Here is a 15,868-nt window from a genome sequence, read left to right on the forward strand (position 1 = left end):
CAATCATTTTAGCATAGAATAAAACAAGATGACTAAAGTAAAGATTACTTATACAGTTCCAGAAAGTGTGCAGTGCAATGCAATATATGACGTAATTTGACTTTCAAATATTCTAAACTTTCTGACACTTGTCATATTGGCCTATGTGGCGAACCGCTCACTCCAAGCAAGATAAAAACGAACACTAAGAATCATGAACAAAATACAATTTGGCACCATTTGACCCAGGTCTGATGCTAACTAACTATCAACATTCAAGAGGATACTTCCCTCCTTTGTACCATGCATCAAAATCCAAATATTTTGTCCAGTGAAAAATACCTTAAAATCTCTAATGCCTATAATAACGTTTCTATACCTTGCCAGCAGGCACCGATGGTGAGCTGGGTCTGGATCTTGGAGGCGTGCAGGGGGTAGTCCTCTGTGACCAGGAAGGGTTCGAAGGTGGTGCCGTCCACAAACAGAGACACGTTGGGGAACTCCACGTTCAGCACATAGTGATGCCACTCTTTGTCACATATCTGGCTCCGACAAGAGAGGAGAGGGGAGGGGGGGTTGAGGTCGGGTCAGTTTACATGTTGTAGCTGTGAAGAACTACAAAGGGCCAAGGGACAACATGGCGTCAACGTTGTGTCCTCGTTCTGTGCCTCCAAACAAGGCTTCCACATGACGCTTCCTCATAAAGATTCCCCACAAAACACGTTGGATAGAAAATAGTCTGTTTATGATGCCCTTCCCCCCCTGCGGCCTGGTATCCCTGCAGACGGCACTGACCTGGTCAAGCTTCCAGTGGAACTCAGCAGGCTTGTAGTTCTCGGCCTCGGTCGGGTCCTGACGCAGCAGGAGGACCAGCCGGCAGTTGTGGACGTACAGGGAATAGTGGTGTCTGTTCATCTCTGTAGGAGGAGTGAGAGGAGAGGAGGTTAAACAGGGAATAGTGGTGTCTGTTCATCTCTGTAGGAGGAGTGAGAGGAGAGGAGGTTAAACAGGGAGGAGTGGTCTCTGTTCATCTCTGTAGGAGTGAGAGGAGAGGAGGTTAAACAGGGAATAGTGGTGTCTGTTCATCTCTGTAGGAGGAGTGAGAGGAGAGGAGGTTAAACAGGGAGGAGTGGTGTCTGTTCATCTCTGTAGGAGTGAGAGGAGAGGAGGTTAAACAGGGAATAGTGGTGTCTGTTCATCTCTGTAGGAGGAGTGAGAGGAGAGGAGGTTAAACAGGGAGGAGTGGTCTCTGTTCATCTCTGTAGGAGTGAGAGGAGAGGAGGTTAAACAGGGAGGAGTGGTGTCTGTTCATCTCTGTAGGAGTGAGAGGAGAGGAGGTTAAACAGGGAGGAGTGGTGTCTGTTCATCTCTGTAGGAGGAGCGAGAGGAGAGGAGGTTAAACAGGGAGGAGTGGTGTCTGTTCATCTCTGTAGGAGTGAGAGGAGAGGAGGTTAAACAGGGAGGAGTGGTGTCTGTTCATCTCTGTAGGAGTGAGAGGAGAGGAGGTTAAACAGGGAGGAGTGGTGTCTGTTCATCTCTGTAGGAGTGAGAGGAGAGGAGGTTAAACAGGGAGGAGTGGTGTCTGTTCATCTCTGTAGGAGTGAGAGGAGAGGAGGTTAAACAGGGAGGAGTGGTGTCTGTTCATCTCTGTAGGAGTGAGAGGAGAGGAGGTTAAACAGGGAGGAGTGGTGTCTGTTCATCTCTGTAGGAGTGAGAGGAGAGGAGGTTAAACAGGGAGGAGTAGTGTCTGTTCATCTCTGTAGGAGTGAGAGGAGAGGAGAGGAGGTTAAACAGGGAGGATTGGTGTCTGTTCATCTCTGTAGGAGTGAGAGGAGAGGAGAGGAGGTTAAACAGGGAGGAGTGGTGACTGTTCATCTCTGTAGGAGTGAGAGGAGAGGAGGTTAAACAGGGAGGAGTGGTGACTGTTCATCTCTGTAGGAGTGAGAGGAGAAGAGAGGAGGTTAAACAGAGAGGAGTGGTGACTGTTCATCTCTGTAGGAGTGAGAGGAGAGGAGGTTAAACAGGGAATAGTGGTGTCTGTTCATCTCTGTAGGAGTGAGAGGAGGTTAAACAGGGAGGAGTGGTGACTGTTCATCTCTGTAGGAGTGAGAGGAGAAGAGAGGAGGTTAAACAGGGAGGAGTGGTGTCTGTTCATCTCTGTAGGAGAGGAGAGGAGGTTAAACAGGGAGGAGTGGTGTCTGTTCATCCCTGTAGGAGTGAGAGGAGAGGAGGTTAAACAGGGAGGAGTGGTGTCTGTTCATCCCTGTAGGAGTGAGAGGAGAGGAGGTTAAACAGGGAGGAGTGGTGTCTGTTCATCTCTGTAGGAGGAGCGAGAGGAGACGTTCATTAATAATAATAATAATACATCTATTTTATATAGCGCTTTTCCAGATGCTCAAAGACGCTTTACATGGGTAGCAGAAACAAAACTATGGCAAAACAAAAACAGGACAAAAATAATACATGACAAAATTAAATAAAATCGACAGAATTAGAGGTCAAAAGCAAGATTGAAAAGGTGGGTTTTGAGGGCTGATTTAAAAGATGTCAGGGTGTTTGCATCACAGATATGGCTGGGGAGGGCATTCCAGAGGGAGGGGGCAGCAGCAGCAAAGGCCCTGGTCCGGAGCCTGGTCGTGGGAGGTGTTAGGAGGTTGGCATCAGCAGACCTAAGGCGACGGGTGGGCGTGTGGCGGTGGAGGAGGTCGGACAGGTAGGGAGGGGCAAGGTTGTCGAGGGCTTTAAATGTGATGAGAAGTAAGATTAAGATGTGTTAGTGGCAGATGTTTTGAAGGATAAGCAGTGCTGATATTGGTGTTATTAGCCACTGACTCAGGAGCAGAATATTTTGTTTATTTGGAACTTCAGCTCAACTCACAAATCAACTCCATTTGCAATAAAGACGCTAAATGAGTCACAGGAATCTTGTTTTGGTGAACTGCTCGACGTAGGTTTTCACAATTTCACCATTATATTCACTAGAAGTTAGTCCAATGAGAGAATACTCTAATCATAGTTTTCATTTTCTCCAATGTTATCTTCCTACCAACAGTCCCTGAGTCTTCTGAGACTAGATCAAATCAAAATGGGGGGTTAAGTCAAGTCAAGAGTTTTATTTATTTATTATAGTTAACTAAAACTAAACTAAAATTAGGTGTGAGAAAAACAAAACATTTATTTAACTGGAAGAAAAATTTAAAATTAGACTTAAACTATATTGTGTACTTAAAAACTAAACTCAGACTAAAATTAAATAGAAATATACAGAACATGTCTTTAGTTTTAGTCTTGGTCAAATGTGCCACCACAGCAAGCATGAGGAAGCATTGGTGCATAATGTTCTTTGAGACTGGGATGTCTACATGACTGAGTCAATTACCTTCACAGTGATGCGTTTGTATGTATTACACAATACAATACCTATTCAGAACTTCTTAAATCTACCCCCGACAAATACCCCCCATAATAATAAAAACTAAACTAAAACTAAACAAGCCTACTGAACCTACTAAGCCCTGTTTGGCCCTCTAGTGTAGGCCAGCCTACTGAACCTACACTCTGCCAAGCCCTGTTTGGCCCTCTAGTGTAGGCCAGCCTACTGAACCTACTGTATGCCCTGCTAAGCCCCATTTGGCCCTCTAGTGTAGGTCAGCCTACTGAACAAGTTCATAGTATTACAGTGTTTGATAATATCACACAAAACCATCTATTACATATGGCATTCGAAGCACCATGGCTTGTAACTGAACATATGGTGGTCTAATACATGTCCTCCATCTTCCTATGAGTGGAGATAAATCATTCTGAATGGAGGTCATAGATGGTAGTGAGATCACGGGCACGGAAGCATCCGGTCCAGAGGACGGCCCACCCGATGTAATCCTGCTTATATAAGCAGCGGGGAGAGAGCAGCTAATGGAAGCCCCTCCCCTCTCTCGCTCGTCACATGTCCTGTACAGTCAAGGAGATCAGGCCTCTTGTGACCTCACACAAAAACTATGAAAGAAAATGAGCTGGACATAAAAATAAAAAAGTCCTGCAGTAGCGTGAAATGAAAACAGGAGATTGTGTTCCACTGTTAAAGTCAGGCCTTCGCCAGCCAAGCAGTGAGCACACCGACTGACTATAGCCTCGAGGAACATAGCGTCTCGATTAGGAGTGTTATTTTCAGATGTTGTATGTACCGGAATAACAACACAGAGTGTGGTAGTCACTCTCAGATGCCTGCATAAATGATACAGGTTATGATCCAGCAGGCACAGTACCTTGAATCAATGCTGCAGCAAATCGGAATCAGGGCTTCTGACACTACTATCAAACGAATGTTTGATAAATATAGACATTTGATTGAAATGAAAATCAATATTTGATTATAAAAAAAGGCCTATCCGGCGGCTGGGTGGTGCAGCAAACATTGCGCTCGTCACCAACGCCAGAGAAACTGGTATCGAATCGAAGTAAAAAAAAAAAAAAAAAAAAAAAAAAAAGCCTAACCTTCGAACTTAGGTTCTCGCGTGGGTCACTGCACTGTTACTCGCCAGACACAACGTCACTTTAATTTAATAGGGGAGTGAAAATCAAATGCAAGCCTATCCCTCGAGCTGAAAAGAGCCAATAATTCAACAACAACCGCTTGGCAATGATGACCGAGAGGTGGGAACCCGACTCCGGTGCGGAGAGGCTGATTTGCACTCAGGACACACAAAGCTATTGGAAATACTACAGATGTCAGGTCAGTAGGCGGCGTTGTATGGAAGCTATGGAAGCTGCAGAAGCCCTGTTCACCACCAGCAACTTGAGGAAGACGTCTCCAACACCCAAATGAGTTTGGCCAGATTGTAACTCCCATCCCATAAATATAGAGTAATGAATAGATAGGAAATAGGAGGTAGGCTGAGTTGAGAGGATGTGAGGGTTGTTTGAGACTAAACTGCTTTTGTCATCTTAAAATAACATTACATGTTACAATGTTTTCATTATTGCTTATCTAAGCGTATGCATTTACCATTTAATCATCTTTATGATTAGTTGATTAGCTGCTATTCTGTAACTGAGGAGAAACTATTTCAGAGTGCAGGCTTTGTGGTCACTGCCCGCAGCCACGAGCCTGCTGAGTCAGGCTAGCGTTTGTTTATTCAGGGCATCAGGAGCAGCCGAGCAGTCTAATGTTTACAAAAGTACTTAATGGTATCAAGCTAACGGGACTAAACTACCATGCTTGCTAACGTTAGCTGACATTCAACAGAAATGAAAAGAAGTGTCAGATCACAACTGGCCACAGCTCGTTTATATACACACTTGCAGGAGAGGTTGGGAGCTTAAACGTGTAAGTGACAAATGTATTGATATTTTCATTATGTCTGTTTTATAATCCGTTCATAAATCCTTCTGGTATTTTCTCTATATAGTGAGTCTAGCATGTGGACGGCTCTTCTAGCTGAGGCAGACGCATGTAGGTCATCATGGTTCGTCGCACTGTAACTCGTCGCATTGATTTGACCTCTTGTGGACATAACATGCAATAACACAGCCTGAAAGCTGCTCAAATTCTGACATGTAATTCAACAATAAAATTTGAATAAATATTTGAATATGTTTTTGTTTTTTTAGAACAAATAATTTAACAACATTTTTGGCTGATGTTCACAGCCTTACGCAGGACAGGTAGCGATACGGTGGTGTAGTAGTCAGTCGCCTCACAGCAAGAAAGTCCTGGGTTCAATTCCCACTTGGGGACCAGGTTGCTGGGTTGCCAGGACCCAGGTGGGGTATCTCCCGGGCCTTTCTATGTGCTACCCGTGCTCGCAAGGGTCCCCCCACCCAAAAAAGATAAACCCAATGGAAAAACAAACTGACGAAGACGGACAGCAGCACTTGGATTGGTCCCCGGGGCGCGGCCCACATCACAGACCATGTCTGCTCCTGGCTGCCCTTTGCGGGGAAGGATGACGGGAGGACGAGAGGCATTTCATCGGCAACCGATGCATGTGTGTGTGTGTTCCTGTGTGTCGCCCATCTTACACGTGTGTGTTGCTGCATGACAAATAAAGACTTGTTCTTAGATATACCAATTCTACCTTCATTTAGTTTGTTTTGAAATAAGTCGTTACCTGTCTTGTCCGAGTTGCAGAGGATGGCCTCCTTCTCGTGGGCCCCGGGGCCGTGCCTCATCCACACGGAGATGGTGAAGGGCTCCTTCAGGGTGGTGCTCACCACGCCCTCGGGCACCTTGATGGCCTGGGTGCCGTTGAACTCAAACACCTGGTCGCTGTCATGTCCGTTGTCAGTGGGCAGGCCCACCGTCCAGTTGGCAGAGCTGCTGGGCGCTGGCAGAAGCTCCACAGTGCCAGTGCTGGCACCTGGACCCAGACACAGATGGAGAGAGAGAAAGAGGGTGGATTTAGATATCAAGAGTATCGCAGAGACAGAGAGAGAGAGAGAGAGAGAGAGAGAGAGAGAGAGAGAGAGAGAGAGAGAGAGAGAGAGAGAGAGAGAGAGAGAGAGAGAGAGAGAGAGAGAGGGGTTTGGTTTTGATGATTCATCTCAATGAGTAAGAGAATTAATCAACAAAAAGGCTCAGTTCCAAGCATGAGACGGCAACCTCACCCATTAGATAAATTGAAGTGGTTAGCAGACAGAAGTATGAGGCTGGGCTAGTCGTTTCTTACCGCACAGCTGGTGCAGAGACTTCTCAGAGTAGGTGTCTCGGTCACAGCCCTTCCCGATGTGGTTGGTCTCTAGCTCGATGCTGGCCTGGATGGATGTGATTGGCTCGTCGCAGGTCTCCAAGTGCATGCTGGGGAAAAGGGCCAGGCTGCCTGTGCCGGGTTCATACTCTATCCTCTTGTTGAAACCTGATAAACAGGGGAAGATAGCGAGAGAGACAGACAAACAAACAGACAGACACAGAGAGAGAGGGAGAGGGGGAGAGAGAGGGAGAAAGAGGGAGAGAGAGTGGGAGAGAGAGAGATGGAAGTGATAAGATGCCCTTCAACAAATGAATAATAGCAGAGGCAGTCAATACTTTGTGTTGTCATTAAGTACTTCTTCGACTGTCTCACGTGATAAAAGCGCTTACGGCTTAAAGGTGTTAAATAACCTTTTGACAATGGCTTTTACTGTGTGTAGCCTGCGAGCAGCACGGCAGACCCAGACAGGGACAGGAGGCTGGTTGGTTAGTTACAGGAAGCGTAGGTGGGCTTTCATACCTTGCCAGCCAGGCTTGCAGGTGGGCTTGACGCTGATCTTGACTAGAACGTCCTCAGAGGCGCGGTTCTTCCCACAGTCGTAGGCGGTCACGGTGAGCTTGTACATGCGCTCCTTGCCATAGCTGAGTTTCTCCGTGTTCTTGACGTAGCCTGAGGACGTGAATGGTAAAGGAATAGTAAGAGCTTCAGTTCTTCTCTTTGTTTGATTTCAAAACGACAGGAGTGCCCGAGACGTGAAGTCAACTATGAGTAAATTGTTGCTCAACATCCACATCAAACAATGAGTAAATGTTAACACTCCACAGGTTAACATTTAGCTTGACGTGAAAGGAAGTAGAATGGCTGAATGACTAAGGACATGTCCACACGTATGCGGATAATTTTGAAAACATAGTATTTTCTCTGCGTTCTGGCCTCCCATTCACATGAAAAGAACAGAACATTTAGTTTTAGGTCACTGAAAATGGAGATTTTCAAAAAAGCCTTCCAGAGTGGAGATCTCTTTAATAATAGATAAATATATAATAATAGATAAATATAAAGTGTGTTAAAGTGTCTAAAGTGAAATGGAGCTTTTGGAAAAATGTTAAGATAACCAATGCCCCTGTCCATATGTATATGGGTATTTTTGAAAACCGAGTATTTTCTCTGCAATCAGAACCACAGAGAGATCCCTGCAGCCTGCCATCAGTTCAGTTCATATGGGCATTTCTTTGTGTGGAAAGAGATATTTTCTAAAACACAGGTGAAACAGGAGGGGTGAAAAATGTGATTCTAGAAATATCTGTGTATGTATGGACAAGGCCTAGGACGACATTTCAAGGAGACTGCTCTCGTCTCCAGAAGCCAAGGTGCTGCGGTGAATTCAAAGCAGCAGCCTTACGGCTCCCATTGTTTGCACAACTCAATTGCCAGCGTGCTCTGGGTCAATAAAACCATGGCCCTGTGGTCTACGTTAGGGCTTTCCCGGCAGGCGCATGTAATGGGGCCCTTACCGTCCTTGTCCACAGTGAAGGGCACGTCGGGGGTGACAATCTCGTAGTTGCAGATTTGACTGAACTGGAAGGAGCAGTCAGCGTCCACCGCTTCCACCTTCAGGATGCTGTCGTACTTTTTGCCCTCGATGACCGTGGCCTTGTACGACTTCTCCTTGAACACCGGGGAGTACTCGTTGATGTCGTTCACTTGGATGTGGACGGTGGCCCTGATGGGGGACAAATTGAGTATGACACCGCAGGCGGGGTGAAAATGCTCGTTCGTCAGCGTTATTACATTAGCAGGGTGGCTTTAATTCAGCAAACTGTGCCACCCCCTTCAGAATCACCCAACTGGTATGCTGCCAAAGCCTGACCCTGCACTTTAGGTACACCACATAATCATAAAATGGATTGCTTCTCCTGCAGATGTTACTCTAGGAGTGGAGAATAAATGGAAAATTAGCTTGTCTAGAGTAGCAGTTCTTGTTAGATTTTTGCACTAATCAAATTCATTTACATTTACTACAAAGTGGATATTGATTGCAATACTTGTCAGATCAATATGTGAAAAAAATTAAAATAAAAAAAAATCTACTGGACCAAGCAATGAAAGGTCTTGCTCTTCAATTACTGCAAAGAGCAGTCATATCAAACTATTTACGTAAAGGTGGATAATGGATATAACTTGCAGACTGAGGAACTCATGTATGGGGTACAATTATAGTAGTCCCAAGTTCAGAGCCCTGTGGGACACCAGATGGTGACTTACTTGTGGGATTTCTTCATGTTAGCTCCATCGGGACCCTCACCACAGTCATAGGCCTGGATGGTGAAGGTATGCTCCTTCTGAAGCTCACAGTCCAGTTTGTCCTTGGCCCTGATGACCCCCTCTCCAGTGGACTTGTCCAGGACCACTGCCTCAAAGGGGACATTCTGTCCATGGATCCTGAAGCCGCAAATCTCACCTGGATATGGTCAAGAATTTAGAAGTGCTTGCTCAGAATAATAATGATGGGGTGGAGCATTCCGTTATTAAAACCAAAAGGTTAATTTAACAACGAAACTGAAATCCACACAAACAAAATAAGATCAGTCAAAGGATTTGGCAGCCAGGGGTTTGTACATTGGGGAGGGTGGTGTCTGTGGAGGAAGCCAAAGCACTGCTGTATGGGTGAGTACTGGAGAGGGAGTCGGGAGGGGAGGGGGATGGGGACATTTAGTATTATAGAGGACCGAGTGTCTTTTCCAAGCCACTTGATAACATCGCATCCAGTCATGCAAAACCGAAAAAGATGTGGACAGGCATTTCACAGGAGTACTTATGTTGGCTAATACTGAATCAAATACAGAAAACCAAACCCAAAAGGGGGAGGGAGTGAAAATAAAATAACACCATTCGTGTTAAAAGTCCTATTTGTGCGATTATTGTGAATTACAGCCTGTTTTAGATATATCCAAACAAAAAAACAAAATATATGAAAAGCAACCAAAACAAAAACAAAACGTTGTTTACAACAGAAAACATTTTATGTTAAGGTGATCCGGCACCATTTCAGTCAGTCACCAAAACTCTGTGAGAAAGAAAATAATTGAACAAAAAAGTTCCTCTGGAACATCATATCCAATAAAAGACGTTTTTTTTACTGAGGGAAGTCTTCCTGTGCAATTTTGCCTCTCGCCCCAAACTACTAAGAAATGAATGCAAAAGTGAAATCATAGGAGACCAAAAACCAGTTACAATAGCAGTAATCAAAACAAAAAAAGTACTGGATGAGAACTGGGGATTAGAAATATCAACTTGCTTGACATCCACATCAAATGACAACTGCAGCCATGCTATGGTGGAGATTAGTGGTGGAGAATTAAACAAAAGACTTCCACTGAGGGAAAGATGCAACAGAAACTGAAACTTTACAGCAGAGAGAGAGTTTGCATTGGTTAACAATCTCAGCGACTTTTCCTCCCAAGGCTCTAGGAATGACATTCGACAGGAGTCACCATACCTGCGGAATTCTGGTAGGTCACGAGAACGGCCCCCAGATGACAAAGTCGAGGTCTTGTTTGTGTAAAGACATCTGAAAAGGTTTACCTTTTCATCTTTTTTCTTTTCTTTATAATTTTAAATAAAAACACAAATTCCTGTGTTAATATTGGTTTGGATTTGCCATGGATGTCACCATGTTGTGAAATCAATTTATTTAGGATGGAGGCAGCATTCGGCCTACATCTCTTGGGAAATCAGCTCGAAATTGGCTTTGTTTTTCATATTGGTTGTGTAAAAGGAATAGCCACTACATTTGCCAAATGTAAAAGGATTAAATTCCCGTTTTTTGATAACTATTTTTTCATAGCAACTTTCTTTTCCCTGGTAATGGCTGAAAAACTGTTAGGGTCTGCAAACTACAATGGATGTCTCATGCACAGATATTTCTAAGTACACTCAGCCCCACATCACACGTTTCATCCAGTTTGGCGTAACTCCAAAAGATTCAGGGTGAGAAGAAACATAAAAAGTTGGAAAACCAAATGGGAAGGAGATTACGGAGCATGACAGGAGTTTCTGTGTAGAGTGCGGATGCTATTCAGCGTTAGTGGGTTAATAATAAGAATAAGAAGAATAAGAAGAATAAGAGCAACAAGGCAGGAGGAAAAAGCCCATCATCATCACCTTCTTTAGTGAGGGTCACCTCAAAACTCTCTACAGGAAGGAAGGGAGAGAAGATGAACCCGGATCAGTCAAGGAGAAGGGAAAGGTTCAGAGAGGTTATTGACCATGTTCACACGCCGGCCATTTTGCTCTTATGCCATGCTCGGGTTCCCAAGTGACATGAGAGCAACATGGCCACATGTGAACGTGGCCAACGCAGTGAGGACAGGAATGATACATACTCTATTGCCATTCATAGGATACACATTCACGTTGAGGAGAGTTTAGGTTCAGATTCTATAAAGCATACACATTCACGTTGAGGAGAGTTGAGGTTCAGATTCTATAAAGCATACACATTCACGTGGGGGGAGAGTTGAGGTTCAGATTCTATAAAGCATAAACATTCACGTTGAGGAGAGTTAAAGTTCAGCTTCAGTTAGTAAAAAGGTCTCCTGACAGGTAAAATAGCCTAAGGACTAGGGGTGGGACGGTTCACAAAATGGACGGTTCGGTTCGTATCACGGTTTTGGGGTCACGGTTTTCGGTTCGATTCGATATACGATAGAATATACGATATACGATAGAATTAACACTCAAAAATCAAAACATGCTTCTCATTTATAAAAAATAAAAATAAAAAAGGTTTACAGTGTTTACAGCCTTAAATAATGTTTGGCACACAAAGACCGAACTGACTGAAAAATATAGGCTACATTTGTCAAGCCAGCACTAGACTTTCCTTTCTTTAATATAAACACACAAAAACAATGTCAACTATGTTTAAATTCCCTTATTGTCAGTTCTTAATGGAAAGATTCGTTTTCTGCTTGAAATTAAAGTGCAGTATTTGAAATACAATGAAAGGAATATGGCTGGATTTCTTATCAAAGGGAAAAGTGTCACCGTTATTTTAAATAAATAAATAAACAAATTAGCAGGCCATCAATATAAATGGCAGCATACATCAAACTAACACACACACTGTACTGTTTAAAAACAACACTGCTCTGTTCATTCTATTTTTAAAATACATTACGTACATTATCTGTCTACATTTATTTAGACTAACATTATTTAAATATTGAGTGCAACTGTGGTGGATTACGTAATTCAGTGAGTTGGAACTATCTATGGGTTGTCGGGTCCCCACGGACATTTTAGTGTCACAGACCTTCAGCTCAGGCAATGTTATCAGCTCCGGTAACGTTAGGAGGAGTTCATAACATCAACAGGCAGTGGGAAAGCGGCAATAGTCCCGGTTGGAGTTAGTAAAACACAGTTGTATGTTAGCCTTCTTGGATGTTGAATAAACGCCTATCATTGTCTTTAAACACCCCGCCTCTCAGACTCCCATTTCCTCCTCTGCTAGCTAGTAGCTCTACGGTAACATTTCATTGACTGTATTAGCTGGCGAGCTACCATAGTTAAAACGTGTGTTGTGTTGTACAAACTACTAACGCTATGGCAAGATGTGTGTAGGCCTATGTAATGTTAATGGCTATGTTTTTAAAGTCGTAATGAAGATTGATTTATATTGTGCTTGCCATTTTTACACAAACTGACTAGCACCTGGCTGCAGTGCTGCTGCTGCTGCTGTCTGCAGCCAGTTCCAAATGCCAACAGGTCCATTTGCTGTTCTTCATACATCAGATCACACAGGTTCAGCTTAATTAACAAAACTACAGATCTTGTGGTTTCCTGACACTGGCTGGTTCTGCTAGGCTGATTGTTTAGAGCCCAGTCAGGGCCTCTTGTGGGTCGAACTGTCCATTTTGCTTTCGCCCTAAACAATTAGAAATGGATTTCCCATTAGAGGTTTCTGTTCGGGGCCAGTCATGCGGTGGATCTGGATCTGAGGGCCTCCAACTCCCCCCACCCCCCCTCTCTCATGTTCTCGCTAGCTAATGACCAGCTAACACAGGGGCTTGGGGAATTCCTCAGCATATCACCGGGCCAGGGCGCTCAGCTCTGGGCACAAACCGCACACAATACAATTGATTCCAGGCCTCTTGACGAGCGGCATTAGGTGCTGCATGCCGGTGCACAATAAACACAATAAATTATGGATGTGAGAATATTAAATTAATATGGATCCAATACATTCACCCAGTGGGGCGACATATATATATATATATATATTTTTTTTTAAACTTTATTTTTTAGCGTTTATCGCTTTTTCTGGTCAAGCATGACCGACAGAAACAGGTTGAATGGGATGTAGAGTAGGGGAAGACACTGAGAAAATACGGCGGGTCCGGGAATCGAACTCGTGTACCCCAGATCCGTGACGAGCACGGTTGTCCCCGACGCCGAGATGGCGCCGAGATACGCGGTGAGCTACGGGAGCTCCCCGACATATATATTTCACTAGCAGGAACTCTTGTGAGACCATACTATGGAGGAATATAAATGCTTAAAGTAATGATTTGGGAACATTAATTTCAATTGTACAGTGGACGCAGACAGGAAACAAGGATAGTATTTATTAATTTAGTAACCCAGATAAATGCTCAGCTTGTAGTTCTTGAGCAGCGCTATCATGCATGAGTGCAGAGATCATTTCAGGCCTTGAAGGGTTTAAACCCCAACCATTACTGTTCCAACTATGCTCCAATAAGTCTCCTGACACACACACACACACATCAACATCTACAGATTTCAGCCTTTGATCAAATGTCTAGTCTGAGGGACTAGAGAGGGATTGGTCAGGAGGTGGTTGTGGGGCAGGGCAGGACCAGTCACCCCCGCTGCCACGTGAAGCCAGACTGCCAGCTCTCTCTCTCTCTCTGGAGAGCCAGATCACAGGGACACACTGTCCACTTGCAAAGCCCTGCTCATCAAAGAGGGAGCCCCTATGTGAAAGAAAGAAAGGGCACCAAGCTCTCTATTGAACCCTAATTCACTGTGAGGGGAGCCCAACATCATGCAATGAATAGGAATAGTATTTCATTACATTCAGAGTTTTCTGCTGGGCTCGTCTCGCCTAGTGAGCTATACCTTCCTCCCACACAGCGACTCTGCAGGGCAGCAGTACGTACGTACGCACTCCAAATTAAATCTAGTGATTGATTGGTTCTCTTTCACTCAAACTGTTGAATGGATGAGCGTGGGGTGGGACCAAAGAGGTATTATGGGTTTTCCCCTCGCACCATCGTGTGCCCCAAAATGTGGTTAAACCCAATGCCAAGTAGGAGGGAGACACAGAATGGCTGCAGAGAGCATCGTGCCATCATATGAAGACAACGGATAGGAAAACCAGAGCGGGGGATGCTTGGTGCGCTATAGGTTTTCAGTGGGACAGTGGCCAAAGCACTAATGGACATCTGCTGCCCGGGGACACTGACCAACCAACTAGCAGCTCCCAGGATGGTAACCAGAGTGGCGACATACACGCAGAGTCAGTACACACTATAGATTCACTGCAGTCAGTGCACTGCACACTATAGATCACCGCAGGGAATGGACTAACGACCCCCTCGTTCACCTTGTGTTTCTAGGCGGGAGTAGGCGCCACTGGCTCGCCACTTCAGTAATTCCACCTCCATGCATGTGCGCATGATACATTATCTAGAAAGGGATACATTAGCTTTTGAGGTCCGTCGATTCTAACAAAAAAGGACCATGTGTTATTTACTCGGTTTGGGAATATTGATGCTAGCTATAGCATCTTTTCCACGAGGTTCAGCAACCTGGAAATAGAACTGCAAGGGTGGATGAGACAGAAAGATGAAGTAGGCCAGATTCAAAAAGTACATCGCTACTCCCCTGGGTGTTGGGGGAGTACTCAACAGAGAGACGTTTCACACGACCGCTCTATTCGAAAACAGCTGCCCCCGCTGATTCACATCGGTCCAAATTGATACCCAATACCTCTTGCTAAGACAACAACTACATTTCGGGTCTCGTTTGGAGAGTTGGTCACTTGGATGGGGAAAAACCCAAACTCGTTTTAGTCAAAGTAATCTGTGATGAAACACAAAGGGCATGTGGAGCGCACTGGTGCGGCGTGGCGTGGGAGTGCCGCCGGGCAGGAAGGGAGTCGCCTACTGAAGATCACACAACTCACATAGGATGGTGAGAAATCATTCTCGATGCCATGGCGCTTTGAACCAAGTCAATCTCGACGTGATTAAAAACTCAAGAGCCTAATGCTCGGCACAGATGCGCTCTAATTGTGCCTCTCCTTGGGAGGAAAAAAATAAATGTACAAAAGGGAACTTTTGATTGATCTTGAGTATCAAAAGGTTCCTGGCGGTGGATGTGGGGGCCAGCTGTGTGCAGCCGCGTCGTAAAAATAATCTCTCACGGGGGGTCCCTCCGTCTTGATACCGCGTAAACTGAGTGATTAGTTACAACACTTTATTCACCCATAAAACATTTTTTTTATGGTAGATGAGAGTGAATCGAGGTTAAAGGTCCCCTATCTTATAAATGGCCTTTTCCAGTGGTTTGCATTGTTTTCTAGCAATGTGGGGTTGTACAAACACTGACTAGGTGTGAAATTCTCATTCAGGCGCATTCCTCCAGTTCAGCTGTGACAAGATCCTCCCCCACTAGACCAAGCCATTCTGAATTTAGCGGATCTGTGACATGTAAGAATTCTGATCTGTGTAACCTCAGCTCCTTCTGTGGTTGTAGCCACCACAATCAACAAAACGGAGCGAGTGGAAATAATGCGGAAGCGGTTTCCCTGTCAGACACTTGCACTTCCTCAAAAGAGAGAAAAGGAGAGAGAGAAGGGGGGAGAGAGAGAGAGGGAGAGACAGACAGATAGAGAGAGGGAGAGAGTCTCTGAGCGATCTCTCCCCCTGCGTACACACTCGCGACTCGAGCCGTCACACATGCACACACGCTCGCCGCGCGCTCTGTGCTCTCGTCTCTCTGTCTGTCTCTCCATCTGTGCGGTACTCCTCTGTGTGTGTGTGTGTGTGTGTGTGTTTCATATGGGAGTTGAAGCTGAGCCATTGGCCATTGATCATGTCGGGGTTATATTTATTATGGACAGAAGTTGTCAAATCATTACTCAGCAACTCTCAACTGTCTGCACATGTGTC

The 15,868-nt window shown here is 44.9% G+C and overlaps 1 protein-coding gene across 4 annotated transcripts in view; it reads right to left on the reverse strand.

The window, feature by feature from the left end:
* Positions 1–15,868, reverse strand: part of clstn1 (calsyntenin 1) — a 91,108-nt gene that overhangs the window by 26,765 nt on the left and 48,475 nt on the right. For 2 of the 4 annotated variants that reach the window (XM_084333906.1, XM_084333904.1), the window contains exons 3-10: positions 10,833–10,862; positions 8,934–9,129; positions 8,183–8,391; positions 7,188–7,337; positions 6,648–6,833; positions 6,090–6,338; positions 775–896; positions 359–521 (exon numbers count right to left, since the gene is read on the reverse strand). In XM_084333906.1, coding sequence (XP_084190032.1) covers positions 359–521; positions 775–896; positions 6,090–6,338; positions 6,648–6,833; positions 7,188–7,337; positions 8,183–8,391; positions 8,934–9,129; positions 10,833–10,862 — 1,305 coding nt within the window. The remainder of the gene's footprint in view (positions 1–358; positions 522–774; positions 897–6,089; positions 6,339–6,647; positions 6,834–7,187; positions 7,338–8,182; positions 8,392–8,933; positions 9,130–10,832; positions 10,863–15,868) is intronic. The other 2 variants (XM_084333907.1, XM_084333905.1) reach the window with 1 other exon arrangement.

Source organism: Notolepis coatsorum (assembly GCF_963971535.1).
Source record: "Notolepis coatsorum genome assembly, chromosome: 17".
Lineage (NCBI taxonomy): Eukaryota > Metazoa > Chordata > Actinopteri > Aulopiformes > Paralepididae > Notolepis > Notolepis coatsorum.